Here is a 27,818-nt window from a genome sequence, read left to right on the forward strand (position 1 = left end):
TTACTGTCTGGATTTTACAAACTCTGTTTTGAAGAAAATTCTTAGAGTTCAATTTCAGTAGTATTATGCTTAAAGGGGAAATCAAAAAACAAAATATATATAAATAGAATATAAATGATTATTTATAGATATACTAAATTTTCAAAATGATTTGAGGCAAGTAGAAAGGATGTCACAAGTTGCAGGATAGAATTCTTCCCTATATGGCATTGTAGTTGAAACTAAGGTTCACTAGCATATTGTCCATCATGATTTGTGAATAATTGGCAACCGTGTTTGCCAAATATCATAAAAATGGAGTGAAAAGTTGATATGTCCATTCTATAAAAATGCAATAAGACATTTTCAGAGAATATAAATTCTTATTTTACTTATTTTTGAAGAGATTTTACTTGTTCTTTTAATGGATGCAAATTAAAAACAAAACAGAAAAATTATAAATTTAAAGAATGGCAGATTTGTGTGATTGTACACACTGCAGCATATTTCCAGATACAGGCATTAAGCATTTACAATTGATGAGGCTGCACCAGGCCTTACACGATTTAAAACAAAAAAACAAAAAAAAAAAGTACCTTTTTTTTTTTTTTTATCAAAACTATAAATCAGCTAAGAAGCTGAGGTAGATCTTGCTGGGCTTTGCTCTGATTCTGCATATTGGAGAGTCTCAAATTGCATGCAACTAAGTATCAATGAATTTTTTATATGACTTTTTATGTAATGCTTTATATCATTAAACAGTACTTCTAGTCACTTAAGTCCTTTTGAGTTATATTGATTAATATTTTGTAAAATGATGCCATAAAAATTAAGAGATTGGCACCTCTAGCATAAACATGTCTGCGCATAGTATTATTGTCTATATTATACATCACTCCTGGCCAGTGTATAACTTTAAAGAATAAATCATGTAATTAATTTTTTTTAATTTATTTTTTTTCTATACTAAAATAACATTTTAGCATTTGCGAATAGTTTCCTCCACCTGATCTACAACTGTCAAGATTAATCAGAATTAAATATTATTTTATAGTGCTATACATCGCAATCCAGCAGCTAGTGGGTTGTTCATTCAAGCCATTAATGCACGTTGTGAAAATCTTTCCAAAGTAAGTAATAAACTTTATTGCTGATTATTCCAGAAACTTGTTTTGCTTATTAATATGCTCACCTACCAAAATTTAGAGAATGCAGTTGACAGCAAGTTCTTCCTTTACTGGCACATGAAGCATTTACTGCTTTACATGAAGCATCAGTCCTTCTTGGTATTGATTCTCCAAGTTATGCACTGGTGATGTTAGCCCTTTTCTGTGAAAGTATATCCTTAAATTTCTGATTGAATGGTAGCTGTGCTCACTCTGATTGAATGGCAGCTGTGCTGTTTCTTTAAGTGGTTCTACAAGTTTTGGTTATATTCATCCTGCAGTAGAATGGTAAATGATAATGCCAATAGAATGGTAATAAAATTTAGCATTCTATTGGCATTATCATGGAAACTAGGCACCTAAAAAGAGATCTGAGTGAGACTTTGAATAGATTATTTAAACTAAATTTTGATGGCATTCTTACTCATGCTCAGACAACATACATAAAAACTTAAATTGAGGAAGGATGGTTGCAGAATAGATATGTTGAAATTTGCTTTCAGCCAGCAGATAGTTGATTGTTGGTGTAAACTTTCATACAAATATCATGTTGTGGAAATGGGTACTTAAATAAATTTAAGGAGCAATTTGACAAATTATTAGAGGGGAATGGACACATAATGAAGATTTTTTTTTTTTTTTTTTTTTTTGCTGACTAATCATCTTGCAGCATTCTGTTATCATCTGTATATAATACAGTGTATTCCGGTTATTTGGGCCACCAGTTAATCGGGGCAGCCGTTTATTTGGGGCAAATCTTAAAAAACAGAAACCAATCGAGAAAATAGCCAGGATTTACTTCGCTTAATTGGGACAGCATGCCATTTAATCGGGGCAGGAGACCGCAGCACTGGAGATTACCCTACGATTGTCTCCGACGGTACCACGTGGTTCAGTCGAAATTCTGGATGTCACAACCATAAAACAATAAAAACAATTAGCAGTCACCTGTTTATTGGGCTTTTCTGTTAGTAAAATCTATCATAAACGGACAGCAAACTCGATTTTACTGAATTTGCAATAATACCGACAGCTGGAATTCTGTGAATTATTATGGTGAAATGTGTTTACACTTCCATGAAATCTTCAATCATATAAAAAAATTAATTTTCAGATCGTCTCTTCATTCCTGTTTTTAAAGCTTGGTAACTCGTTACTCCGTTCTCACTTGCGCGTATTGTGTTACTTGCAATTTATGTGCGCCGTGTTCTTTGTTATTCATTACTTATCTTTTTACTGTTTTAAATTTTAACCCCCACCCACAAATGTCAGTGAACAGAAATGTCAACTAGTTCGTATGTACATATTACAGTACGTATTAATTGTTCCGATTATCACGTATATCTTCCGATTTTCACGTATCATTTAATTTTTTAATTGGTAAGGTAATAAAGGGTAAATTTGTGCTTAATATATCTTTGCTTTTATAGCCTGTGGATAATATTCCTCCTATTTTCTCTAATTAGAATCGCTGTTTAATAGAATTAAAATTCAATTCACAAACGTGATCACAATGACTGGTGCTTACTACACGTTGTATAGTGAACGGTACTTTGCTATGGTGATTTCGTTGTAACGTGATTTGATTGTACAGTGAACCAGTTGTAAAGGGGGGGGTTACATTGTATTTTTTAACTATTTACATGAAACTTCGGATAATTGGGGCAGCCGCTTAATCGGCTGCCCCAATTAAGTCACGATGTGTCCCAAATAACTGGAATGGACTGCATTAACCATAGAAGAACCACAATGCAGTTGTCAGAGACTTTTAATGAGAGGACCATTACAGTATAAAAACATTGTCTTCACTAGACCACCATCAGAGGTCTTTACTTGGAGGCATATGCACCTTGGATCCATAGGCCTGTGCGTTTCCTTCACACCCATATGCAGCCATCATTGATAAACAGTGTATATTGAAATTTAACATACCACTACAAATAGAAATGTTTGGCATGTGGCACTTGAAGTGAATACCTGCTGTCTAGCATTTTACTACCTTGCTATTTTTGCTTATAGCATGAGCATCATCTTTTGGCCTGCCTTATTCTTATTTCTGTGGGTCTTTCCACTTGATAGTCACTCAGAAACTTAACTGAGTATATGGCTATGCATGTCACTTCCAGTGTTGCCATTTAGGACGTTATTACTGAATCAGTACTATTCATCATGCTTCTTATGAGTTCATCATCAAGAACTCACAAGAAGCATGACTATTGTTTTTTCCACAAGATAAAGATTATTAATAAAACTGGCTATGCAACCAGAGCCACCTTAATTAAATGGCTAAATAGGCTATAGCGCAGGGATTGTAGCCTTTTAACGTGCCTTCATCTTTTGTGCTTTTTTTATATATTTTCTGGGTTTTTTTTTTTTTTTTTTATGAAAACCCCAAACACGAGAGGTATTAGAACCTATAGTACTTAGTACAGTGCTTGGGTTGGAGGTTGAGAAGATCAGAGAAGATATTTGTTAACATTTGACTTGAACTTCTGTAGACTTTAAGAGAAAATGGGAATTATAGAAGCCAATTCAGAAGAACAGTGCCAATGGAAGTATCTGTAGAAAAAGCATTCTGCAGAAACAGTACGTCTATGAGACAGCGAGTGGAGAGACTATGTTAGAGATGAGTCATTAATTAACCTAACTGACCTCTTCAGAATGGAATCTAAAAGCCTGAGAGAGGTTTTGGGGGCACCACCTCAGATGTGCGAACAATATTCCATGATAGGGCGGATTTGCCATTTGTACAGAGTGAACAGCTGTTTGGAATACAAGTAATGCCGAGAGCGAAAGAAAAAAACCAAGTTTTTTAGATGCAGAGGAAGCAATATTTGTAATGTGCTTGTGCCAAGAGTGATTAGAAGTCAGGGTAATCCCCAAAAGACATATATATCAACTTGCCTAGAAATCGGAGTGTCACCAAAGATAAGCATAGGAGCAGAAGAATCCTTTTTGTGAGATATTAAACAAGATTGAGTTTTAGAAGGATTGAAATCAACTAAGTTGTCTTTGCCCCAATGTAGAATTACCTCAAGATCGGCATTTAAGGAATTTGAAGCTGATTGAGCAGGGTAGGTTTCTCCAAAATGGAAAGTGGAATGCAATGTGCTATCATCGGCAAAACTATGGATAGGATTTCCAGTCGATGGAAGAAGGTCATTAATATTCAAGAGGAACAGAGTGGGGGAAAGGACTGAACCTTGGGGGACACCGGCATTAGTGGAGAAGTTAGAAGACAGAGAGCCATCTACCATCACCCTCAGTGAGCAACCAGAGAGAAAAGTGGATAACCAATTACAAAAAACAGTTGGCAAACCATATGATGGAAGGTTGTTTAGAAGACCTTTATGCCAAACACGATCGAAAGCCTTTGAGATGTCAAGAGCAACTACTTGTGTTTCACCGAACCTTTCCATTGAATTATCCCTAAATGGGTAACTATAAGCCAGAATATCACCAGTGGATCGACACTGACGGAATCCATTCTGGCGATCATTGATCAGATGGAAGGTTTCTAGGTAGTTTAAGAATTGGCGGTTAATTGATTTCTCCATTACTTTAGAAAGAGTAGAAGTAATTGCAATGGGACGATAATTGGATGGGAGGGATTTGTCACCCTTTTTAGGAACTGGCTGGATATGAGCAAATTTCCATGCAAAATTAAAAACAACTTTCGAATAAGAAAGTGAAAAAAGGAGGCAAAGAATAGAAGTAAGTTCAGAAGAACAGGTTTTGAGATCAAGTGGACAAATATCATTGGGACCTGGAGCTTTCTAGCATCAAGATTCATCAAAATCCTTCTGACATCCTTTTGACAGAAGACCACAGGAGTCATTGAATGGAGCGTGTTCGGAATGGTGGAAGGTGTTTTACCAAGATCATTAATACACGAGCTGGAAGAAAAATGGGATGCTAGCAGGTCAGCTTTATCCTTGGCTGAAGTGACAACAGAACCATCTGGTTTGGACAAGAGGTGGGAGCAGAGATGGGCAAAAGTTGCGGCCAATAGCTTTGGCAAGAGACCACAATGCTCGGCTACCATTAGGGCAAGAAGCAAGTTTTCTACTCTTAGCCTGTTCAAACCCTAGTTTGGACTGATTAATAACTGCTTTACAATTGTTGAGAGCTTTGGTGTAGGCAGAAAATTAAACTAAAGAATTAGACACAGGCCAATTACAATATGCAACGTTCTTCTCTTGAACAGCCTTAGCACATTTATTGGAAAACCAAGGTTTAGATAAAGGACGAGATTTTAAAGTGGAGTGTGGGATAAAGGATTCCATTCCTGCAAGAATAATTTCACTGACACGATCTGAGCAAGTGTTGACATCAGAAGTTTTGAAACAGTAATCCGACCAAGGAAAAGAAGAGAAGAAATCTCGCAAGTCATCCCATTTTGCATTCTTGTAATGCCAAACAACACGAGGTTGGGAATAGCCATGAGATAAAGGCTCCATTGGAAAAGAGACAATCACCAAGTTGTGATCTGAAGCGCCTAAAGGACCTCTCACTTCGACCGTGTACTTAGAAGGGTTGTTTGTGAGAAACAGATGAATCGTGTTGGCTGTGTGATTAGGATTGTCTGGTATTCTTGTAGGTAAATCAACAATCTGTGCATGGTCATTAGTAATTGCAAAAATTATTAATGATTACTAATAAACATTTTATTACTAATAATAAAAATTACTAATAAACATTAAAATCACCAAGGAAAATTACCTCACTGTTAGGAAAGTTGGACTGGAGAAAGTCAAGTTGCAAAGAGCTCCAAGTGATTAGTGGAGTTGGGAGAACGATAGAGATAACAGATGAATTTTACACAATGAGGAAGAGAGATTTTAAGCCGGAGAAGATTGAAGAGAGGTGATTCCAAATTGTCAAGTCTCTGACAGGGAATATCATAATGGACATATGCACAAGTACCACCTTTGTGGCGAAAGGAATCATACAATGAATAATTTGGGCATCTGAGATGAGCAGTAGTTGAATCAACCGATAACTGAGATTCTGTCAGAAAAAGTACATGGGGTTTGGCAGACTGCATGTGGAAATGGACATCGTTGAGATTAGAATTGAGACCACGTATATTTGTGAAATGAATTAGAAAGTGTTTGAGAGGTTTAGATCTTTTCGCAGATAAGCTTGCTCTATTAGATTGACAATTCGTGGTGTATTCAATAGTAAGAAAAAGTGGGTGGGACATGCTGTATGAAGTAATGAAATTTTTGGATATGGCGTACACATGGTAAGAATATACCCAGATCCTTGACATAACGTGGTTTCGACAATGCCCCCCCACATACACACTACTTGAACTCCCTCCAGTCACTATCTGGCAGAGTAAAGGTAGCAAGATTATACACTAGCTGATCTGAAAGTCTCCTAGTGAGTTTCCAATAGGTTCGGTCCGGTGTACTAACTAGCGGCCGGCCTGTGAACACCGTTTTAGAACTGTACCCTCGAAATGTAAGGAATATTGGATCTCGCCACGATGTTCATCATAACCTCAAAAGTTATCAATCATACTGCATGATGGAAGAGATGGGGAAGGGTTGACTGAAACTTGGCTCTAGAGACTAAACATGGGTTCCACCACTTCAAGCCTCCAATAAGCAAAGTGGTGGTATTGCACCAGTTGATGAGAGTCATCTACCACCTAGTACTACCACCTAGCCTGGTAACATAGAGGGGACAGCATTCCTCCATGTGGTATGGACGCCACACCTCGACCCCTGCTTACATTGGTTTACACCTGGGTATTCACCCACCATGTACTTGTGCATGAAGGTTATACCCAGAATTACTAACAGTCCCACCATCGTGAAGGTGCAAACAGAGGATTTGGCTATCACAGACTGTCCGGACTTCACCGAAATTGGGTACACTTGACTTATGTGTCACCCAAATATCAGTTCCATCAGCATTTTAGACTCCCAGGTAGCAAGGGCAACTTGTTGACTGAATATTGACTGGAATTTGTGGGTTGGTCACTCACACACTAGCAAGGCTTTTGTGGATTTATTGGATAATTGTTTTCTACATCAGCATGTTCAGGAGGCAACTAGAGGGAGTAATACTCTTTATCTGATTATCAGTAGTGATTCTTCTTGCATTAAGAATCTGCAGATAAAGGAACCACTAGGTGGCAGTGAACATAGTGTGTTGAAGTGGGATTTACTCAAAGAGGTAACTACCATCAGGGGTAAAGGGAAGGGTTTTTACTTTCGAAAAGTGACTATGGTGGTCTCAGACAGTATTTAAATTCTATATGGTGGTACCAACTGATGATTTAACCAATAGCAAATTCAAAATGAGAAGCATTCAAAGAAATAATCTTGGAAGCTACTAGGCTTTTCATACCAACTAAGAAATATTGTTCAAGGTTTAGGCCTAAATGGATGCCAGATGAACTAATGAGACATATGGCAGAGAAGAAAAATGCATGGGATAATATATAAATTAATGGGTGACATGGAAGCCTATGATAGATATAAGCTTTTCTGTAACCAAGTCACAAAGGAGATTAGGCAGTCAAAGGCAGATTATGAGAAATCCTTGGCAAAGGATGCAAAGAAAAACAAAGAGTTCTTTACCTTTGTAAACTCTGGAAGGAAAGGGATGAATCAAATTGGTCCACTGGATATTGATGGTTCACTGTTGATGATCCTGCTCAGGTGGCTAACAAACTAAATGAGTATTTTGCATCTACATTCCCCCATGAGGAGTTATTCAGTGAGCGGAACGCCAGATGTGACTTAAACTCTAGCAGTGAGCTAGATGATTTTGTAGTAATTGAGAGGAATGTGGAGGAGAAATTGTTGAAGATAAACATAAAAAAGGCACCTGGGGTGTATGAGATCTATCCAGTTATATTAAAGGAGGCAGCAAAGGAAGTAAGCAAACCCTTAGCATAAATATGAGAGCTTCTTTGGACTCAGGGGAGGTACCCATGGACTGGAGATGTGCAAATGTGACCCCAATTTAAAAAGGACGATCAATCAAAGGGCGAACCAAGTAAATATAGACCTGTTAGTTTAACTTCTGTTCCAGGAAAATGGTTAAAGAAGCACTGCAGGATCATCTAGACAAGGCTTCAGTTATAGCTCAGACACAGTATGGGTTTGTTAAGGGAAAGTCTTGTCTGACCAGTTTAATTGGATACTATGATCTAGTCACAAAGGAACAGGATGCCTGGAATAACTTTGATATCATATATTTGGATCTTAGAAAGGCTTTTGATACTGTTGCACATGGAAGACTGCTGAACAAATTGGAGCAGTGTGGCATTGGAGACAAATTGCTGCTAAGGATAAAGGGATGGTTGAGTAGTAGAAGACAGATAGTGGTAATCAATGGGCACTGCTCATCGTGGACTAATGTTATTAGTGGAGTCCCTCAGGGTTCAGTGTTGGGTCAATTGTTGTTTTCTGTATTTATAAATGATATTGATGACGGTATATAAAGCTTAATGTCCAAGTTTGCAGACGATATGAAGGTTGGCAGGGTTGTTAAGGACACTAATGACTATACGCTGCTGCAACAAGATCTAGAAAAGTTGAGCTGATGGGCTGAGAGGTGGCAAATAAAGTTTAACCTTCACAAATGTAAATAAACTACTACATATGGAAAGCAGTAACCCCAGAGTGACGTATCAACTCTATGGTACTACACTGACAGTGGTAGAGAACGAAAAGGACCAGGGGGTAATTGTGCAGGCAGATATGAAGTTTTCTGAGCAGTGCAGATGGTCTGTAAGAGTCGCTCATAGTGTCTTCTCAGTGATATACAGGAATTTTTCTCGCAGGGATAAGGAGGTGATTATTCCCCTGTAGGCAATGGTCAGGCCACTCCTTGAGTACTGGAAACGGATCAGGAGGCCTCGTTTTAAGATGGATGTAGAGCTGTTGGAACGAGTACAGAGAATGGAAACAAGATTAGTGAATGGAACAAAGGGTTGCTCTTACGAAGAAATGCTTAAATTTTGCAAATTACTTGAGACTAGGCACCTGCGAAGTGATCTGATTGAGGTGTATAAAACCTTGAATAGTTTGAGCATGCTCAGTGCTGATGGGATTCTTCCTCTTGCTCAGAATAATCACCTGAGAGGGCATAAATTCAAATTGAGGAAAGACAGATGTAGGATAGATGTGCGGAAGTTTGCCTTTAGCCACCGGATAGTTGGTTGATGGAACAGACTTCCATCCTTTGTTGTGGAAGTTGATAGCCTAAATAAATTTAAGTCTGAGCTGGACTGGTATTTGAAACGAACGGAGGGGTGAATTGGGAGCTGTTTTTTTTTTTTTTTTTTATTTTGGCTGAAGCTGCATAAGCTTGCTTTCTTGCATCATATGCCTCTATAATGCTAATATACACACCGATGATCCAAAACATTGACTAGCGAGTCGTTATGCAAATCGAAAGAATTGCAGGTGGACTGTGGTGCTTGTGCAGGTCAGGACACGGTATAAAAAATCTGATATTGAGCTCTGGTAATCAGTGTTACTCTTGTTCTTCAGATGGGAAAGGAAGCAGACTTTAGCGAGTTTGACAAAGGCCAAATTGTAATGGCCAGGCAACTGGATCGGTGCATATCCAAAACGCCACGGCTGGTGAGTTGCTCATGGTCAGCCATGTTTAGTACCTACCGAAAGTGGTCCGAGGAGGGGAACCCCACAAACTGCCCGCAAGGTGTTGGATGAACACGGCTCATCGATGTTCGAGGTGAGTAAAGGCTCTCTCAGATGGTACATGGCAACAGAAGAGCGACTGTGGTGCAACTCGCCGGTAATTGGAATGCTGGTGACGGGATTAATGTGTCACAACATACAGTACATCGAAACCTGCTGAAAATGGGGCTGCGTAGTCGCAGGCTGCTCCGAGTGCCCATGCTAACCACGGTTCACCGGCGACAGTGCCTACAATGGGCAAGCGAGCATTGAATCTGGACCTTGAGTGATTGGAAGAAGGTCATCTGATCCGATGAATCTTATTTCCCTCGGGAATTTGCCAAGCCCATACTCACATCTTGTGAGTATGGGCTTGGCAAACCCAGGGTCCTGAGCTGGATATGATCATTCTTTTCTTTCTTGCTTTCTTGGTGATTCCCTTCTCTCTCTCTCTCTCTCTCTCAGAGTGACATGGGAATTTTTTTTTTTTTTTTTTTTTGGCTGGTGCAGCATAAGCCTCAGGCTTCCTTGCACCATATGGCTAATAATAATAATAATAATAATTTCCTGTTGCACATTGTGGACAGCCGCGTACATGTGCATCATTCACCTGGGGGAGTGATGGCACCTGGATGCACCATGGGATGAAAACAAGCCGGTGGCAGCAGTGTCATGCTTTGGGTGATGTTCTTCTGGGATACCCCGGGTCCAGTCATCCATGTACTGGGCACTCTGACATCTACCACCTACTTAAACATCACGGTACATGACATAACACAAATTCAATACCCACACACTTTTAAATCTCTGGCTTTCCCAGCAAACTGGCACATCCAAAATGTAAGCAGTGTGGAGATGGGGGAAACCCCTGGTTCCCCTAGACATCGATACACTTTACCTAAACATCATTGCTGATCAGGTACACCCTTTCGTGGCAACGGTCTTCCCCTCTTGTGGTTTCGTCTTTCAGCAGGATGATGCCCCATGCCACACCGCCTGGATTATTCGAGACTGGTTTGCAGAACGTGAGGAAGACTTCCAGGTATTGTCCTGGCCTCCAAATTCCCCAGATATCTATCCCGTTGAGCTTCTGTGGTTTTTGTTGGAACACTAACTCCAATCTGCGGCATCTCAACCACACACCTTACAGGAGTTAAAGGATCTGCTAGTTACGTGTTGGTACCAGATACGACAAGACACATTTAGAAATCTTGTAACATCCATGCCTAGCCGGGTATGAGCTGTTTTGGCTGCACATGGAGGACCAGCATTATATTAGGTAGGTGGTCATAATGTTTTGGCTCATCGGTGTGTGTGTGTATATATATATAATTAAGTAATGGCTTAAAAAGTTAGAATGTAATAGCATGAAAAAAAAAAAGAGATATTAAGCTATCATTAGAGGCAGCAAAGGTTTTATTAATTGGACTGAACTCTAAATTAATTGGGGACTTTCGGGTACAGCTTCTGTCTTGTTACCTTTACCTTTCCCTTCCCTGTTGATTTAATTTTTATGTTAATTTTCGCTCTACAGTTTTGCCATGCTTCTGGCTTATGTATTAATTTATTTTTATATGTATTATCTGTTTTATATATATACCGATCAAATATATATGTATAATTATATATCTATATATATATATGCACACATATATTTGAATAATGAAATATAGTTAAAAACGGTAGTAAAAGAAATAAAGCAATCATCAGAGGCAGCAAAATGCATATTCCTCTACATAATGCCTAAAATATAACTAAAAGTAAATTTAAAATAAAAATAAATTTATTATTTTAAATTTACTTTTAGTTATATATATATATATATATATATATATTTTTTTTTTTTTTGAGGAACTAAAACAGTACAGGAGAAACAAAGGTGGAGACAACTCATCAGAGGAACTGACCAGTCACAAGACTGAATTACTGATGATGTGTGTGTGTGTGTGTGTGTGTGTGTGTGTGTGTGTGTGTGTGTGTGTGTGTGTGTGTGTGTGTGTGTGTGTGTGTGTGTGTGTGTGCTGTACTTTGTAGTTAAAGCAAAATAAAATAGTGAGTTACTATAAAGTATTTAAGGGCAAGAGCCTCATGCTACGAGGCCTTTATACGAGGCACTATATAATAGTGAGTTACTTATCAGTGTTGGCACCAAATTGTAACTTGAAAGTAGTTAAAACTTTCTTTTTTTTTTTTTTTTTTTTTTTTTTTTTTTTTTTGGCTAATGCAGCATAAGTCTACGGCTCCTTGCACTTATATGGTGGCTAATAATAATAATAGCCCAAGAGTGGATAATAATACCTGGCGAAAAACAAAGACGAGTTGCAGATAAGGAAGTGCAACTCAAAGCTGCATTTATGCAGTTGGATTGCCTCGGAAGATTCTTTCCAGCAAATACCATCCAGCTAGGCGCCCCCGTAGCCAGGTGGGAAGGAGCAGCAGTGCGTATCACACGCTTCTTGATTAGACGGGGTTCGAGCCCGTCACCACCAAATACAGAGAATGCGGAAAGGTCAGGAAATGACCACCACATATCCCGGAGCAATATGGCCTTAGTTGCTAATGCTCCTAAAAACCCAAATAACTAACTAACTAACTAACTAACTAACCAACCATCCAGCTATTCAACAACCTCAATATCAACCCTGGAAAGCTCTGCACTTGCAAATCCTACAGAATGGAAGTTCTCGGAAACTCCTACTTACAAATACAGATGTAAGGTAACAGTTTCGGCACCTTGTTCTGCCAGGCACGAGTCACTGGACTTTAGGAAGCCCAACCTCATCAAGAAATAGATGTCAAGATATGTCCTAACCCACCCCACTCTACTTCCACAGAAGAGTCAGACTACTAGAAACAGTAAATTGTACTTTTGAGTTTTTATTTTGTATTACATTGTATGATATTGTATCACGGTCATACCTGTTGTTTCGTTTCCTATGCTCTACGCTGTTCGGCTGTAAATATTTGTGTTTATGTAAATAAACACAAATATTGATTTACTCCCACTTCTGTGTATTTAAACAGAAGGTATGCTTTGAATATCACGGTATTAAGTTCTTACCAGTTTATACTAATTAAGTGGTAAAAGCCTTAGCAGGTAATTAATAACTCAAGTATTGTATATTCCAGATAAGATGTACTTATAAATCAGATAACATGTATTTCCTGTATTTTAAAATTATATTATATTTTGTAACGTAATTGTATATGTATCATCACCCCATCATTGTATATGTATAATAATAATAATAACACAATATCATCACAGTATAGTAATCATTGATTTTTTTACATCCTCCATGCTAAACTTTGTTAGTAGTATAATATAATAAGTATTTAATACTATGTATACAGGGTGATTCAAGAGGAATAGTAAATATTTTGGGAGGTTATAGTATTGATTATTCTGAGTAAAAAAGTTCATATAACGTGTGTCCAATTTTCAATGGATACGGAGATACAGCTCTTTGAAACTGACGTGCACAAAGCCATTATGAGAGGTATTAAAGAACAATAAATGACATATGGTTTATATTTATTGACTTTTTGAATAATACAAAACACAAATAATTGACAAATTTTTTACAGTTCACAATAAATGTTCGAAAATCCCACCGCCAACCTCAGTGCAATTTGCAACTCTTGTGGTAACATGACTTGTTGTTCTTCTGAGGTCGTCTTTGCATTCCTTTATGAGGACAACAGTATTCAAAATGCGAGCGAACAATTCATCTCTTGTATTCATCTTTTCTTTGTATACTGTGCTTTTCATCCATCCCTACAAACAAAAATCTAACAGAGTGAGGTCTGGAGACCTTGGTGGCCAATGAACAGACCACCGCAACCAATCCATCATTCAGGGAAAGTTTGATTTAGATATTAGATATGGCAACCACTGTTCCTGTTCAACAGTGGTTGCCAAGTTAACCCCATCACAGAGGCAGTAATTCTATCCATAGACAAACGCTGGCCACGTCACCACCATATGTCACAGCCACAAACATCAACAAACAATTAACCACGCGCCTCACGCGCCATCCTGGCAGTGCACATCTCTATTCCAACTGCCATTCATGTATTCAATCTGAAGAAGGCTGCCTCCCAGCCGAAAGCTTATTAATTGTAATTATGTTTAGTTTGCTCTGAGAAACAAAATAAATTTTCGTAATGAATCCAGAGCACGTAGGCCTTTTTTACTATTGTATCACCATACAAGTATAATGTGCAGGAGCTCCATCATGGTACATACCAATCCTTGTATACAAGGGAACATCCTCCAATAGTAGTGGAAGTTCGTTTTGCAGAATTCTATGTAAATGTAAGATGATTTTGTAACACAACAGGCCCAATCAACTGATTGTCGATGATACGACACCACACATTTACAGAGAAGCGATGTTGAAAATTTGTTTCTACAGTGGCATGTGGATTTTTGTCTCACCACCTATGAGAGTTATGGGTGTGGTTGATACCATGACAGGTGAAAGTAGCTTCATCGCTGAACAGTATTAATGGAATTAGTCAGCAATTAGCATTTACCCACCGACAAAATTTCAATCGCTGGGTGTTGTCTCCTGGTTGAAGGTATTGAACCTGCCTGTATGTGAAATGTATACAAGCCGTGCTCACTTAATGTTCGCCATACTCTTGTCTGTGGAACACCAATATGTGTAGAAATTCTTCATGTGCTAATAGGAGGACTATGTTCTACTGACTGAAGAATATGTTCTATTTCATTCACATTTTGTTCATTTGCACGTTCAGAAGAAATATGAGATTAGGAAACCATCAACGGTGTTCTCTACAAGCAGCAGTAGCACTTCCACCACAAAAAACCGTAGACAAACACCATATCGGCATATTCAGCATGTGTGAAGATGTGCGGCATTCTTAACAACACTTCTAACACCAAACAGCGTCAGTTATAACTGCTTCTTGGTCACATCTGATTCAGGAAGCTGTGTGCACCAGTTTCAAACAGTTGTATCTTCATATCCATTGAGAATTGGACATGTTTATGTGAACTTTTTTTTACTCAGAATAATTGTTACTATAACCTCCCAAAATATTTACTATTCCTCCTGAATCACCCTGTATATATGTACACTATTATTCCTTTAATAAATGGTCAAACTTGGTCCTCTTCAGACTTTCATTTGTTTATGACTTTAAAGCAGCATCTGAAAGTTGCATTTTCTCCACTGTCATTCCTGAATCACAATCTGCCCAGTCCTCCTTGAGTGCATAGTGGTTTTACCACCTCACTCATTGGAAGAGGTCTAGGTTCAGGTCCCATTACAGATATACACACTCAACATGAAGTGTGTCAAAAGTATAGATAATCCCATCTTACAAAGTTATGAATACCCAAATGAGCAAGGTGACTATGACAAAAAATAGCAAAGATGTGTATCTTGATATAATTTCATAATAGCTTTAGATTAAAAATACTTGTTACCTTACTTATCAGTCTACTCTCATAGTATTAAGAATATATTTTAACATTTGAGCAAGAAGGTTTCGTTTAATGTATATTTCAAAATCTTAAAAGAGTTTTTTTTTTTTTTTGTCCACTTTTTTTTTTACACCTGATATTTTTAATGCTAATTACTGTTTTAAAATTTTTAAAATTTTCTTTCCATTTTTTAATTTTACTCTTGAGAGGTACTGGTTAAAATAGTAGTTTAACAGAAAGATTAAATAATAATTTAATAAGCCTATAATGTTATAGACTGATAGAAAAAATAAAATAGTTTTAAAAATGTGTTTAATTTTTTTATATTACAGCCGAGTTTTGTTAAAAGCACTCTGCATTGTTTGGAAGCTATTCATCCTACGCAGTCTGGCAGTTTATTAACTTTACTTATTGAGAAATTCTTACCTACACACCACTTAGCTGCTGCTCGTAGCTGTGAAAGCTTAGCATGCCACCGACTGGAACTGCTGTTAACAGAACCACTAGATGTTGTTCATTCTCAGATTTCTGCAGAAGATGTCACAAAATTGATACAGTTGATTAAAAAAGCAGGAATTGCCAGGAGGTAATATATTTGTAAAAAAATTTAAGATGTTCAAAGCATTAATAAAACTTATTTATTCATTTTGTATTATTTATTCCTTTACCAAGTAAAGAATTTAATTAGGTTTGTGTTAGGAGAAAATAGCTCATCATAATTTCTCAATAACAGTATTAAGATACAATACAATAAAAATTATCTTCCTTTTGTTGCCTTTAGGATCACATAATGGTTCTACCATAACCTACTACAATTTATGCAGTTGATCAAATATTGAATTTTTGCCTTAGGTGATTCTTGACTAGGATCTGCCTTCAGCATTGTCATTCGTGGTTACTGTCCTTTATATGCAAAATGATCTTAACTAAAATTTCAGTTATATAAAGAAAGTTTAATTTACATTATCTTCAGATGTTTCTCCTTTACTGTCAGAAATCACTCTCCATATAGAGTTTGTTTCTTCAACAATAGCCATAGTGGCTTACTTTCTTCTCCTAATGATTACTAGGCTTTTTGGTTTCCTTTTTTCCTCTGTTTTACATTGCTTAAACTTGCAAGATATACTGGACTTATATCAGAAAGATTTGAAAATAGTTTGACCCTTACCTATGTGTTAGTTACACATAGGTAAGGGTCCTTTGACAACATATCAGAATTATTACACACAACCTTTTCCTGTTACTGCTGGGCTCCAGTGCAGTTGAAGAACCCCTTTGTGGAAAATACCACCTATAGACTGCAAAGGATAATTTCATGCTTCAGGGGGTGCCTCTGTAGCCAGGTGGGCAGGAGCAGCAGTGCATAGCATACGCTTCTTGATTAGACCGGGGTTTGAGCCCGTGACCACTAAATACGGAGGATGTGGAAAGGTCAGGGAATGACCACCGCATATTCCCAAAGCAATATGGTCTTGGTTGCTAATGCTCCTAAAAACCAAACAACATCATGCTTCAGGTGTTGAGTACCTTTCTCTGTTACCTAACATTTTCAGCTGCAGTTGAATCTTCTACATTTTTTACCAGCTGTTTTTCCATTTGTTGAAGACTTGAATGACACTAGCCTTTGAATACTCTGCACTTGCATTGCACTGAAGGATAGCTGCAATGCCTTCTAACTGCACCTCCAAAATCATGCCACTTTGGATCCTTTCTCTTCCCCATTGCTGAACTGATTCTGACACTAGTCAGATCACATGGATAGCTTTCTTCCCTGTTTTCAAAAGAGAAGTCACTTGGCCTCTCTCTCTTTTTTTTCATAGATTTTTGCATATAGCCCAAACCTCAGTGGCTCTAATAAAATGGCCAAACAGTGTAATAACATTTAAATATACATGAAAAAAGATGCACGCTACTTGACCAAACAGTGTGAATATTAGAGAGAGGGAGACAACAGTTAAGTATAATGGATTAAGGGATTCATGGGAAAATCCTGTTAATAGCAATAATATTAACTTTTAAAAAGTTTCATTCGTTATTTTGTGATGAATATCATACACTATCCTCCAAAAAAGTATCTGAACACGCCTATTTCCCTAGTCCATTGGACCTTCCTGGATAAACAAGTGACGTGGTATATAAGGTAGGTATATGAGCCACAGTTGTTCTCATTGTATCACGAGTTTCTGGGCTTATTCCAAGAGGGGGGGTATTATTAGAGAGGGGGTTTGTTCATTTGTGCATTTTCTTGACAGCTTATACCACCAAAGTTCACTATCATTGAATTTTATAATGAAATTGAAGCATGATAAGGTCAGAGAAGCATGCCTCCCTCTGATGATTCTCTCTAGTCACATTGTGTGAGCTCAACAGGCAATGCACTGTTGAGCTCACACATTGTGACTAGAGAGAATACTTGGAAAGGTATTATGTATGGCAATCACATCAAATATCCCTGCAAAACATCAACCTGGAGTTTAGGCTATCAACACAGATCGAGCATAATCACCAACTGTAATCAGTGATCTCACCTTGCATGGTGCAAAATACTGTAATTAGTGTATAGAACAGTGGAAATCACTTCTATAGAGTGACAAACCTTGCTCACTGTATTCTGATAGATGAGTGAGGTGTGCAGGATGCCTGGAGAATTTCTTCTGCTAGAGTGTATTGCGCCATTTGGTGATGTTTGGATGAGGTGCGATTATCGTGTGGCATTGTAGTTAGGTCCAAACAACTTAATAAACGGAACTGCTAGATATTTTTTTTTGGCCGAGGGGCACCATGAAAAAATTACTGAGACACTAAGGGCACCGTGAACTCAGAAAGTTTGGGAACCTCTGGCTTAGGATCCTTGGTGGTTGTGTAGGGAACCATAAATTCCAACACCTACCTTAACATTTCAGACAATTCTAGCCTCCCGACGATGTGGCTGTTCTTTGGTAGAGACCCATACCATGCTGCCACTACTATTTGAGATTGGTTCATGAGCATGCATTTACAAAAGTTGGTACAACTGGACATATTCTCAGTTTGAATCCTATGAAACACCTGTGTCATAAATTGGAATGTTGTGTGGTCAAAAAAACATACTACATAGTAGCTCAAGTGGTCACTGTTCTGCAGTTGCTTCAGTCTATTGTTAATTGGCAGAATGCCTACCCAGGAGGGTGGAGTTTGTCATAGTGGCCAAGGGGGGGGGAGAGGCATGCTGTTGAAGTGAGTGGCAGTAATATCAATGTGAAACAATTGCATGTGGATATTTTTTGGAGAGTAGTGTATATCCACAGTTAATATTAGGAGAGAAAAGCGGTTATGTACTTTTTTTTATTGTTTTGTTTTTCTAATAGGCATCAAAGATTGGTATCTTTACTAGAAAAGTTGCATACCATTTTAAGTGGAGAGTCAGCTGGCAATCAACTTCATCCCTTGGCTGGCATTGTTCCTAGTGTGCAAGATATTACATTTAATAAGGTTAGTGGTCACTTAATTTTACGTTCTTTGCATTTAAGTATATCACAGTGCCTGAGCCATAGGTCACATATTGCATGTGAGCTGTGTATGCAGAATTTGATATGCCAACCCTCACACATGTGATTTCAGGCAGTCAGTTCTTATACTTAAATATCCATGTTGGTGGTCAGATGATAATCAAGAGTGCTGCTTACCTATAAAGCACCTTTGGCAAATTGATACCCCCTCCCAAAAAAAAAAAATAATAATAATAATAAATAATTCTAAATGGTTAATTTAATTTAATATACTTGTAATGATCAATGAACATATAACAAAACACATTTTGGAATTAAACAAAAAAAAAAAAAAAACCTAAAACTGTGTTTTAACACTTAACAACAGAAAAAAATGTCTTTATCAGAATGTTTATCATTCTGTTCCTTCTAATTTACAACTGGGAACAAGTTTTTGATGATAATATTCTGGTTTTCTAACTTTTCAATGTTAGCAAACCAGTATATTATAATCTTTAATTTTTAATTATTTCAATATATTTTAATTTTTAAAATTTGTAAACTGTTAAAATGTGAATGGCATCACCCTTGATTAGTCACCTTTGGGCATTTGCACAACATGCACGGGATGGCTGTGTTGATAATCCTGGTTATATTCGGGAGGTAATTAGAGGGAGAAATACTCTTGATCTGATTATCAATAGTGATTCTTTATACATAAAGAATCTGCAGATAAAGGAATCACTAGGTGGCAGTGATCACAGTGTGCTGAAGTGGGATTTACTCAAAGAGGTAACTACCATCAGGGGTAAAGGGAAGGGTTTTTGCTTTCGTAAAGGTGACTACTAATGTCTGAGACAGTATTTAAATTCTATACGGTGGGACCAACTGATGATGTTACCAACAGCAAATTCAAAATGGGAAGCATTCAAAGAATTAATCTTGGAAGCTACTAGGCTTTACATACCAACTAAGAAATATTGTTCAAGGTTTAGGCCTAAATGGATGTCAGATAAACTAATGAGACATGTGGCAGAGAAGAAAAATACATGGGATATATATAAATTAATGGGTGGAATGGAAGTCTATAATAGATATAAGCTGGTCTGTAATCAAGTCACAAAGCAGATTAGGCAGGCAAAGGCAGATTATAAGAAATCTTTGGCAAGGGGTGCAAAGAAAAACAGCAAAGAGTTCTTTACCTATGTAAACTCTAGAAGGAAAGGGATAAATCAGATTGGTCCACTGAATATTGATGGTTCAACTGTTGATGATCCTGCTCAGGTGGCTAACAAACTGAGTATTTTGCATCTACATTCCATTCACATATGAGGAGTTATTCAGGAAGAAGGATGCCAGAGGTGAATTAAACTCTGGCAGTGAGCTAGATGATTTTGTAATAACTGAGAGGAAAGTGGAGGAGAAATTGTTGAAGCTAAACATAAAAAAGACACCTGGGGTAGATGCGATCTATCCAGTTATATTAAAGGAGGCAGCAAAAGAAGTAAGCAAACCCTTAGCCATAATTATGAGTTTCCTTGGACTCAGGGGAGGTACCCATGGGCTGGAGATGAGCAAATGTGACCCCAGTTCACAAAGGAGGATCAAAGGGCGACACAAGTAATTATAGACCTGTTAGTTTAACTTCTGTTCCAGGGAAATTAATGGAGGCACTAGTTAAAGAAGCGCTGCAGGATCATCTATACAAGACTTCAGTTATAGCTCGGACACAGCATGGTTTTTTTAAGGGGAAGTCTTGTCTGACTAATTTGATTGGATATGATGTGGTCACAAAGGAACTGGATGCAGGGAATAACTTTGATATCATATATTTGGATCTTAGAAAGGCTTTTGATACTGTGGCACATGGAAGACTGCTACACAAATTGGAGCAGTGTGACATTGGAGGCAAATTGCTGCTATGGATAAAGGGGTGGTTGAGTGGAAGAAGACAGAGTGGTAATCAATAGACACTGCTCATCGTGGACTAATGTTATTAGTGGAGTCCCTCAGGGTTCAGTGTTGAGTCCATTGTTGTTTTCTATATTTATAAATGATATTGATGATGGTATATCAGGCTTAATATCCAAGTTTGCAGATGATACAAAGGTTGGAAGGGTTGTTAAGGACAACAATGACAGTCGCTTCTGCAACAGGATCTAGAAAAGTTAAGCAGATGGGCTGAGAGGTGGAAAATGAAGTTTAACATTGACAAATGTAAAATACTACATATGGGAAGCAGTAACCCCAGAATAACGTATCAACTCTGTGGTACTACACTGACAGTGGTAGAGAATGAAAAGGACCTGGGGGTGGTTGTGCAGGCAGATATGAAGTTCTCTGAGCAGTGCAGACGAGCTGCAAGAGTAGCTCATTGTGTATTGTCAATGATATATAGGAATTTTTCTAGCAGGGATAAGGAGGTGATTATTCCCTTGTATAAGGCAATGGTCAGGCCACACCCGGAGTGCTGTATACAGGTCTGGAGGCCTCATTTCAAGAAAGATGTAGAGCTGCTGGAACTAGTACAGAGAAGGGCAACAAGATTAGTGAATGGAACAAAGGGTTGCTCTTATGAAGAAAGACTTAAGTTCTGCAAATTACAGTGTCTGGAGACTAGGCACCGGCGAGGTGATCTGATAGAGGTGTATAAAGCCTTGAATGGTTTGAGCATGCTCAATGATGATGGAATTCTTCCTCTTGCTCAGAATAATCACCTGAGCGGGCCTAAATTCAAATTGAGGAAAGACAGATGTAGGACAGATGTGCAGAAATTTGCCTTTAGCCAGCAGGTAGTTGGTTGGTGGAACAGACTTCCATCCCTTGTTGTGGTGGTTGATAGCCTAAATAAATTTAAGGCTCAGCTGGACAGGTATTTCGAACGAACAGAGGGGGTGAAGTGGAAGTGGTTTTTTTTTTTGACTGATGCTGCATAAGCTTGCTTTCTTGCTTCAAATGCCTCTACTAATGGTAATGCTAAAAGGGCGACATATGTAATTACAGACCAGTTATTTTAACTTCTGTTCTGGGTAAAATAATGGAGTCACTGGTTAAAGATGCATTGCAGGATCATCTAGACAAGACTGCAGCAATAATTCAGACACAGCATGGGTTTGTTAAGGGAAAGTCTTGTCTGACAAATTTGACTGGTTATTATGATGTGGTTACAAAGGAACTGGATGCAAAAAACAATTTTGATATCATATACTTGGATTTCAGGAAAGCTTTTGACACTGTTGCGCATGGAAGACTACTGTACAAATTGGAGCAGAATGGTATTAAGGGTAGGTTGCTACAATGGATAGAAGGATGGTTGAGTGCGAGACAGAAGGTGTTAATCATTGGGTGCTGCTCTTCGTGGACTAATGTTATTAATGGAGTCCCACAGGGTTCGGTGTTGGGTCCACTGTTGTTTTTTATATTTATCAATGATATTGATGAAGGGATATCAGGCTTAGTATCAAAGTTCGCAGATGATACAAAGGTTGGCAGGGTTGTTAATGACAGTAATGGCAGTGCGTTACTGCAACAATGTCTAGAAAATTTGGGCAGATGGGCTGAGAAGTGACAACTGAAGTTTAACATTGACAAATGCAAAGTACTGCATATGGGTAGAAGTAACCCCTGAGAAACGCACCAACTGTGTTGTACTACACTTAAAGTGGTAGAAAATGAAAAAGACCTGGGAGTAATTGTGCAGTCAAATATGAAGTTTTCTGAGCAATGCAGACAGACTGCCAGGGCAAGTCATGGGGTGTTGTCAATGATATACAGGAATTTTGTTAGCAGGAAAAATTAGGTGATCGTCCCTCTTTATAAAGCAATGGTCAAGCCATGCCTTGAGTACTGTGTACAGGTCTGGAGGCCTCATTTTAGGAAGGATGTAGATTTGCTTGACCGTGTATAGAGAAAGGTAACAAGATTGGTGAGGGGAATGAAGGGATCCTCTTACTAAGAGAGGCTTAAGTTCTGAAAATTGCAGCAGCTGGAGACTAGGCACCTGCGAGGTGATCTGATTGAGGTGTATAAGGCCTTGGAGGGTTGAGCACGCTGAATTCTGATGGGATTCTTCCACTTGTTCAGATTACGAACCTAAGGGAGCATAAATTAAAATTGAGGATGGACAGATGTAGAAGAGATGCAGAAATTTGCCTTTAACCAGCGGGTGGTTAATTGCTGGAACAAACTTCCATCCGTCGTTGTGGAAGTTGATAGACTATGTATATAAAGTGCTTAGCATCATAATACACAGCCATTTCTGAATAAACAGAAAATTTTTAAGGTGGCATCGTTTTAGGTTATATCTCATATTGTGAATGCCTTCACAACGAGTTGCCATGATATTGCACTACTTCGAATAAGTAACGCTTCACCTAAGGAGAAGACTAGTGTTACTTATTCTCAGATAGGTACCACCACCCAGACAGCACTGTTTCAGGGCTATTTGGCCCTTCGTCAGTGAGTGGATAGGTACCCAAGTGATGCAATGATGGCAAAAACAGTTATGAAGTATAACTCCACAATATGAGAGATGCCTGAGTTATACTTCATAACTGTTTTTGCCATCATTGCATCACTTGGGTACCTATCCACTCACTGACGAAGGGCCAAATAGCCCTGAAACAGTGCTGTCTGGGTGGTGGTACCTATCTGAGAATAAGTAACACTAGTCTTCTCCTTAGGTGAAGCGTTACTTATTCGAAGTAGTGCAATATCATGGCAACTCGTTGTGAAGGCATTCACAATATGAGATATAACCTAAAACGATGCCACCTTAAAAATTTTCGGTTTATTCAGAAATGGCTGTGTATTTTGATGCTAAGCACTTTATATACATAGTCTAAATTCGTTCGCAGCTTGAGGCTCTAGCCCTAAATGCGCCTTAGTGGAAGTTGATAGGTTAAATAAATTTAAGGAGGAATATTTAGAGGGGATTGTTTTGTTGTTTTTTTTGGCTGATGCTGCATAAGCTCATACGCTTGCTTTCTTGCATCACATGCCACTACTACTACCTCAGCCAAGGATAAAGCTGACCTGCTAGCGTCCCATTTTTCTTCAACTCAAGTATTAATGATCTTGGTAAAATACCTCCCGCCATTCCCAACACGCTCCATTCAATGTCTCCTGTGGTCTTCCATCAAAAGGATGTCAGGATTTTGACAAAACTTGATGCTCAGAAAGCTCCAGGTCCTGATGGTATTTCTCCACTTATTCTCAAAACCTGTGATCCTGAACTTACTCGTGTTCTTTGCCGCCTTTTTTTCACTTTCCTTTCCTAAGGTGTTTTTCGTTCTGCTTGGAAATTTGCTTATATCCAGCCAGTTCCTAAAAAGGGTGACAAATCCTTCACACCCAATTATCATCCCATTACAATTACTTCTACGCTTTCTAAAGTAATGGAGAAATCAATTAACTGCCAACTCTTAAACTACCTAGAAACCTTCCGTCTGATCAATGATCCCCAGTATGGATTCCGTCAATGTCGATCCACTGGTGATATTCTGGCTTAAGTTACCCATTTATGGACAAATTCAATGGAAAAGTTCATTGAAACACCTATTGGCATCTCAAAGGCTTTCAATCATTTTTGGCATGAAGGTCTTCTAAACAAGCTTCCATCATATGGTTTGCCAACTGTTTTTTATAATTGGTTATCCAGTTTTATTTCTGATCCCTCACTAAGGGTAATGGTAGATGGTGCCCTGTCTTCTAACTTCTCCACTAATGCTGGTGTCCCCCAAGGTTCAGTTTTTTTCCTCTTGTATATTAATGACCTTCTTCCATTGAGTTAAAATCCTATCCATGGTTTTGTCAATGATAGCACATTGCTTTCCAGTTTTCAGTTTGACAAACATTGCCCTGCTCAATCAGCTTCAAATTCTCGAATATCCACTACCAATTCCTTAAATGCTGATCTTCGGGTGATTCTCCAGTGGGGAAAAGACAACTTAGTTGATTTCAATCCTTCTAAAACTCAGTCTTGTCTTATACCTCGCAAAAAGGATTCTTCTGCTCTTATGTTTATCTTTGGTGACACTCCAATTTCTAGGCAAGATGATATATCTCTTTTGGGGATTACCCTGACTTCTAATTTCTCTTGGCATGAGCACATTACAAAGATTGCTAACTCTGCATCAAAAAAACTTGATTTTCCCTTTTGCTCTCGGTGATAATTTTATTCCAAACAGCTGTTCACTCTGTACAAATCCCAAGTCCTCCCTACCATGGAATATTGCTCCCGCATCTGGGGCGGTGCCCTCAAAATCTCTCTCGGGCTTCTAGATTCCATTCAGAAGAGGACAGCTTGGTTAATTAATGACTCATCTCTAACAGAGTCTCTCCACTCGCTGGCTCTTAGACGTACTGTTTCTGCTGTGTGCCTTTTCTACAGATACTTCCATGGGCACTGTTCTTAATTGTGTTCTATAATTCCCGCCCTCTCTTTCAAAACTGTCCGAACACATGCCGCCATCAGCCAACTTACAGTTACTGTCCAACTTCAAACTTACAGAACCAACTTTTCATATTCCTCGTTTATTCATTCAAAATTCGTTTTGTGAAACAAACTTTGAAATCGTATTTCATACGTATTTCATACGTATTTCCTGATAATTGCAGGAATACGCCTTCATACGTATTTCCTGAAAATTGCAGTCTGCAGAATTTCGAGTCTAACGTCAACAGATATCATCTTTCGTCTTCTCAAACCAACCCAAGCATGGTACAAAGTACTAGACGTTCTAATGTTTCATATGTTTGGGGTTTAAAAAAAAAAAAAAAAACTGCATATGGGTAGCAATAACCCAAGAGAAACGTATCAACTGTGTGGTACTACACTCAGGGAGGTGGAGAATGAAAAAGACCCGGTGTAATTGTTCAGTCAGATATGAAGTTCTCTGAACAGTGCAGACAGGCTGCCAGAGCAGGTCGTGGGTTTTCTCAATGATATATAAGAATTTTTCTAGCAGAGACAAGAAAGTGATTATCCCTTTGTATAAGGTAATGGTCAGGCCACACGTTGAGTACTGCATACAGGTCTGGAGGCCTCATTTTAGATAGGATGTAAATTTGCTAGAACAAGTACAGAGAAGGGCAGCTAGATTGGTGAGAGGAACAAAGGAACGTACAAAGAAAGGCTTAATTCTGCAAGTTGCAGAATCTGAAGACTATGCACCTGCAAGGTAATGTGATCGAGGTGTGTAAGGCCTTGAACGGTTTGAGCAGTCTCATTGCTGACAGGATACTTTTGCTTGCTCAGATTAAGAACCTGAGGGGGCATAGATTCAAATTGAGGAAAGACAGTTGTAGAATAGATGTGCGGAAGTTAGCCTTTAGCCAGCAGGTAGTTTATTGCTGGAACAGACTTTCATCTGTTATTGTGGAAGTTGATAGCTTATATAAATTTAAGACTGAATGGGTGCTTTTTTTTTTTTTTTGCTGTTGCTGTATAAGCTTGCTTTCTTGCATCATATACCTCAACTAAGCTAATGCTAATAGAGACTTTCATTCACAACCACCTATTTAATTTATTCGAAGTACTCACTCTGTAATACTGTTATCATCAAAGTTTATATTTATACATAATTTTTTTATCTAGCGTTCCATTTACTTATTATCAGAAACTTACTTATCAAATCTGGTATCTATTTTTTTTAACAAGTTCTGATTGCTTTGAATTTTCTGAATTTAGTTACACCATTGTAACTTCTGTAATGTTGAAGGCATTGCCTTCCAGCTGGTTTCTTTTTCTTTTTTTTTTTTTTTAACCTCCTTGCTCCCTGGAAAAAGGAATTGGTTGAGGCATAATTATTGCCTATTATGACATATCTGTCTGTTTTTGGGTGTCATGAAACTTTAAAAAAAATTCCTTATACTTCCACCTCTGACAGCTAATTTGGCCCCACTTAAAAAGGACTGAATATGTTTCTTTTTACATCAATAGAATTGCCAAATAAGTGATGAACAAAAATGCATGCACCCGTAGAATCCCTGTGAAGTAAGGAGGAGAGTTGTTTTTTTTTTTTTTTTTTTTTTTTTTTTCATATATTATGAAGTAAGTTACTGTGAATATTTATAGAAATATATGGACTTATATTGTAAAAAAATTTCATGAATTTCAGATTGTATTATTATACTATGATTCCATAAATTAAAATCATTCTATTATTATGAACAATTTAGGAATGGTTTCTAACTTGTGTGCGTGAACAGTGCTTCAGTTCTCATGCATCTGTGAAGGAATGCGCACAACTTCTAAGCCGACTCACATATGAAGATGCCCTTGCAGTAATGATATCTAAGGTAATAGAAAAAAATATATATATTTATATATATATATGTATTTATAACAAGTCAACAAAAGAGAGATCATTCATTCCTTCAATATATGTTTTGTTTATGTAATTTATTCATTGAAATAACACATCTGATAACACATGTCATCCTAGAAAATCAGCAGGTTTTCTATTATGAAGGTAGGTAAATTTAGGTTCAAAAGGAAAAAATAAAAAATCCTTGTGGCCAATAAAGCACTGAAAACCTCTTTGGACCAAAGTGATATTGCAAAGACAGCTGTCACTGTAGAAGTGGTAAGAAAATACCATGAAACATTTGACCGCATTATGTACATATCGCCAACACACTGTTCTACCACAGATCTCAACATAAATATACACCAGATGGAAATACAAAAACCTGCATAGACTACATTATAATAAATAACAACTGGAAATCATCCATTCAAAATGTTAAAACTCTTAGAAGTACAGATTTTGACACTGACCATGAACTGCTAGCAGCAACAGTTAAATGGAAATTTAAAAATACATAGCCGATGAACAATAGAACAATGCTAAATACATCAAGATTTGAAGAAGACAAAATAAAGGAAATTTATGGGAAAACACTACAAGAAAAACGAAACGATATAAACTATATCTGTGGAAAATATATGGGAAAAAACCAAACAAATGACTAAAGATGTGACTTTAGAAACCTTTAGAACTAAACCAAAACCAAATAATCGTAGTATTACAGCAGAAATTTTAGATGTATGGATGGAAAAAAGACAAATTAAAAACCT

The 27,818-nt window shown here is 37.8% G+C and overlaps 1 protein-coding gene across 1 annotated transcript in view; it reads left to right on the top strand.

Annotated features, from left to right (window-relative positions):
* The window catches only part of htt (huntingtin), a 688,215-nt gene that overhangs the window by 464,465 nt on the left and 195,932 nt on the right, over positions 1-27,818 (top strand). The window contains exons 35-38 of the mRNA XM_090385445.1: positions 1,034-1,109; positions 15,602-15,855; positions 18,617-18,740; positions 26,918-27,037. Coding sequence (XP_090241571.1) covers positions 1,034-1,109; positions 15,602-15,855; positions 18,617-18,740; positions 26,918-27,037 — 574 coding nt within the window. The remainder of the gene's footprint in view (positions 1-1,033; positions 1,110-15,601; positions 15,856-18,616; positions 18,741-26,917; positions 27,038-27,818) is intronic.

This window comes from Mastigoproctus giganteus, chromosome 11 (assembly GCF_048544385.1).
Source record: "Mastigoproctus giganteus isolate SK-2022 chromosome 11, ASM4854438v1, whole genome shotgun sequence".
Classification (NCBI taxonomy): domain Eukaryota; kingdom Metazoa; phylum Arthropoda; class Arachnida; order Uropygi; family Thelyphonidae; genus Mastigoproctus; species Mastigoproctus giganteus.